Source organism: Sander vitreus, unplaced genomic scaffold (assembly GCF_031162955.1).
Source record: "Sander vitreus isolate 19-12246 unplaced genomic scaffold, sanVit1 ctg492_0, whole genome shotgun sequence".
NCBI lineage: Eukaryota > Metazoa > Chordata > Actinopteri > Perciformes > Percidae > Sander > Sander vitreus.
Window position 1 is genome coordinate 42,501 of NW_027595596.1, and position 3,070 is coordinate 45,570.

Genomic DNA, 3,070 nt, shown 5'->3' on the forward strand with positions numbered 1-3,070 from the left:
CTGCTCTTTCCGCTCCTTTTCTGGCTGCGGAGCCGCAACACGGCCGCTGTCAGAGCCGAGCGCCGAGCCGGAGCGGAGGAGCCTGGCGGCGGGACCGGCAGCCCGGAGCGAGGCGACCGGGTCCGGAGCCACCACGGGCGGGCCTTCGAGTTCATCTCTGAGGCGCTGAGGATCGATGAGGACGAGCAAGGTAGCTTCTTTCTTCCATTCACACCAAACTCCATTAACAAATCCATCATTTTAACGTCGTTATTGTCACTTAAAGCTTTTTTTTGTATAGCCAATCGATTATTTTTGCAGCTCTAGTTATTTAAGACGGAGATAAGTACCAGTATGACCTACGGTTATGGTTACCAAACTCCGTTAGAAAATCTATCATTTTAACGTGGTTTTGTTCAATAAACATGTCTTGCACTTTTTGTAAGCTTTATAAAATACGTTCTGCTTAATGTGTGTGATGCATGCCGAATGGAAGATCTGACCATGAAGGCTTTGTATCGGTACATGTTGTGGTTGCAATGGCAGCTGTGCCTATTTGTTTCATGCTAAATTAAAAACGAAGATGTTTGCATTGAGTTTGGCGTGGGGACATTGGAACGAGAAGTCTTCTGATTTTGAAGTGTATTAGTGCTAGAGCTGCCACGATTAGTGACAGAAAAACAATTCCCAATTATATTTATAATGATTAATCCTTAATGTAATTTTTTGTCATGCAAAAATGGCACATAATGCTGTTTCAGCCTCTCAAACGACAGATTTAAAGGCATCACTTTGAGAAACTGGGCTGGATATCTTTGACTACTTTCTGACATTTTATAGACCAAATGAATCAGATAATCTAGAAAATAATCAGCAATAGCAATGTATGAGTTCAGCTTTGTTGTCAAATCTCTTTTCAAGTTGTCAGATTGAATAAAGATCCAAAGATCCAGGGTTTAGTTAGTCTTAGTTTCATCACCTGAGCTGCTTTGTCTTTACCTTACTCTATCTGCTCTAGCTTTTCAAATGTTTTAGACACAGACATTCTGATAATAACGCTCCAAAATGATGTCAAATTGCATATTTCTTTTATGGAAAAACATCCTATTTTCTCAAGGAAAGACCCTTAAACCCCTCCGCCGAATATGCAACCCCAAGTCTTTGGTAAACCTCTGTACTCTGTGTATTTAGAGTTTTTACACGTTGACTTAGTAGTAAGATGTAAAACAGAAGTGTTGTTGGTGTTTATAAGCAGCCACTAATATCTCAAAATGTCCTCCAGAGTTTCCTCCACAAATACCCTGAAAACATGTAAACATAAATGAATTAATATTGACGTGGCTTGGTAGTTTCAGCCCTACTTTACAGACAACAACAACAACAACAACAACGTGTTTAAATCAGGTGTGCCAGTTTAGCCGGTGATCATGTTAACTGGTGATATTTGCATAAAATCAGTGAATATTCAACAAGGCCCTGCCTACCTTTTCAGTGCGTTCTGCTCTGCCTCCGAAAGTTAAAACGAAACGGACTAGAGATCTAGCTGGGATTTGACCCTTGGATGTCAAGGTTGACATGACAGAAAAGGTAAGAGACTAGCTTCTACATCATCTATAACACGGGTTTTCAGACTTTCTGTGTGTGTGCACCACTATTTGTGATCAAGAATTGTCGCGGACACCTCATAATACACAAAATATGTCTTCACACAGTCCTACCTGAACTAATCTGCACCTGTTAATAGGCCTACTAGCACTACAACTAGAACTGGTCATCTCATCAGTCCAACAGGCTCGTTAAAGAAAGCTTACTGCACACAACGGCTGCCACGTATTTCATTTATTTATTGACTCAAGCGCCTGAGGGTATAGTCAGGTTCATCTGAACAACAGGCTTGTTTCCATAGCAAATACATCTATACAGTAATAAGGACACTTGGATATAGTCAACATTTCAAAACCATTGGCGATTTTAATTAACATGGGCGTATATTTCTCTCATATGTTAACCTGTGTAAACTCAGACTAACAGTCCAATATATAGATAGAAGGGGCGGAGGCAGAGCAGAACGCAGGGCAGGGCCTTGTTGAATATTCACTGATTATATGCATATATCACCAGTTAACATGATCACCAGCTAAACTGGCACACCGGGACTCGGTGTCCTGCAGCTGCTGACGACGACAACAACGACAACGACAACATGTCCGTTGTGACTGATTGATTATTGATCATCTGTCTGAGATGTGAGAACATGCAGCAGGTGTCTGCAGGCGACGGACAGCTGCTGCTGCAACTACTAATTATTTTGTCATCGATTAATGTGTGTGTGTGTGTGTGTGTGTGTGTGTGTGTGTCTGTGTGTGTGTGTGTGTGTGTGTGTGTGTGTGTGTGTGTGTGTGTGTGTCTCTGTGTGTGTGTGTGTGTGTGTGTCTGTGTGTGTGTGTGTGTGTGTGTGTCTGTGTGTGTATCTTTCCAGACTCTGTATCCCAAACCTCTACTAGACTAGACGTAGCTGGTTGTTTGTGATAACAACGTGACCTTAAACGTGAAAGTCTCTACGTTGGGGAGCAGCTGGTTCTCTCTCTGGCTCAATAAGTGTGTTTTTAAGATCTGTGCTTTTTGGACGCAATCAGTTTTGGGTGCGTTTGATTGGCTGATGTGTTGCCAGGTGACAAGCAGCAGGCGGTGGGCTGGTACCAGCGAGGGATCACAGAGCTGGAGAAAGGCCTCGCCATCCACATCTCAGGACACGGTGAGAACAACACATACTACACAACTACACACTATAAACAAATGCAGGTAAAAATACGAAAAAAAAACAACAAAAAAGTATCAAACAGAAAAAAGTATCAAACAGCCAGAAAAAAGTATCAAACAGCCAGAAAAAAGTATCAAACAGAAAAAAGTATCAAACAGAAAAAAGTATCAAACAGCAGAAAAAAGTATCAAACAAAGAAAAAAGTATCAAACAGCAGAAAAAAGTATCAAAAAGTATCAAACAGCAGAAAAAAGTATCAAACAGAAAAAAAAGTATCAAACAGCAGAAAAAAGTATCAAAGTATCAAACAGAAAAAAGTATCAAACAACC

The 3,070-nt window shown here is 41.1% G+C and overlaps 1 protein-coding gene across 3 annotated transcripts in view; it reads left to right on the plus strand.

The window, feature by feature from the left end:
• Nucleotides 1-2,840, plus strand: part of LOC144514212 (spastin-like) — a 3,302-nt gene extending 462 nt beyond the window's left edge. Inside the window, exons 1-3 of one of the 3 annotated variants that reach the window (XM_078245380.1) lie at nucleotides 1-190; nucleotides 1,472-1,566; nucleotides 2,651-2,840. The exon at nucleotides 1-190 is cut by the window's left edge and continues 438 nt beyond it. In XM_078245380.1, coding sequence (XP_078101506.1) covers nucleotides 1-190; nucleotides 1,472-1,533 — 252 coding nt within the window. In that variant the 3' untranslated portion in view covers nucleotides 1,534-1,566; nucleotides 2,651-2,840. The other 2 variants (XR_013501278.1, XM_078245381.1) reach the window with 2 other exon arrangements.
• The last annotated feature ends 230 nt before the right edge of the window (nucleotides 2,841-3,070 follow it).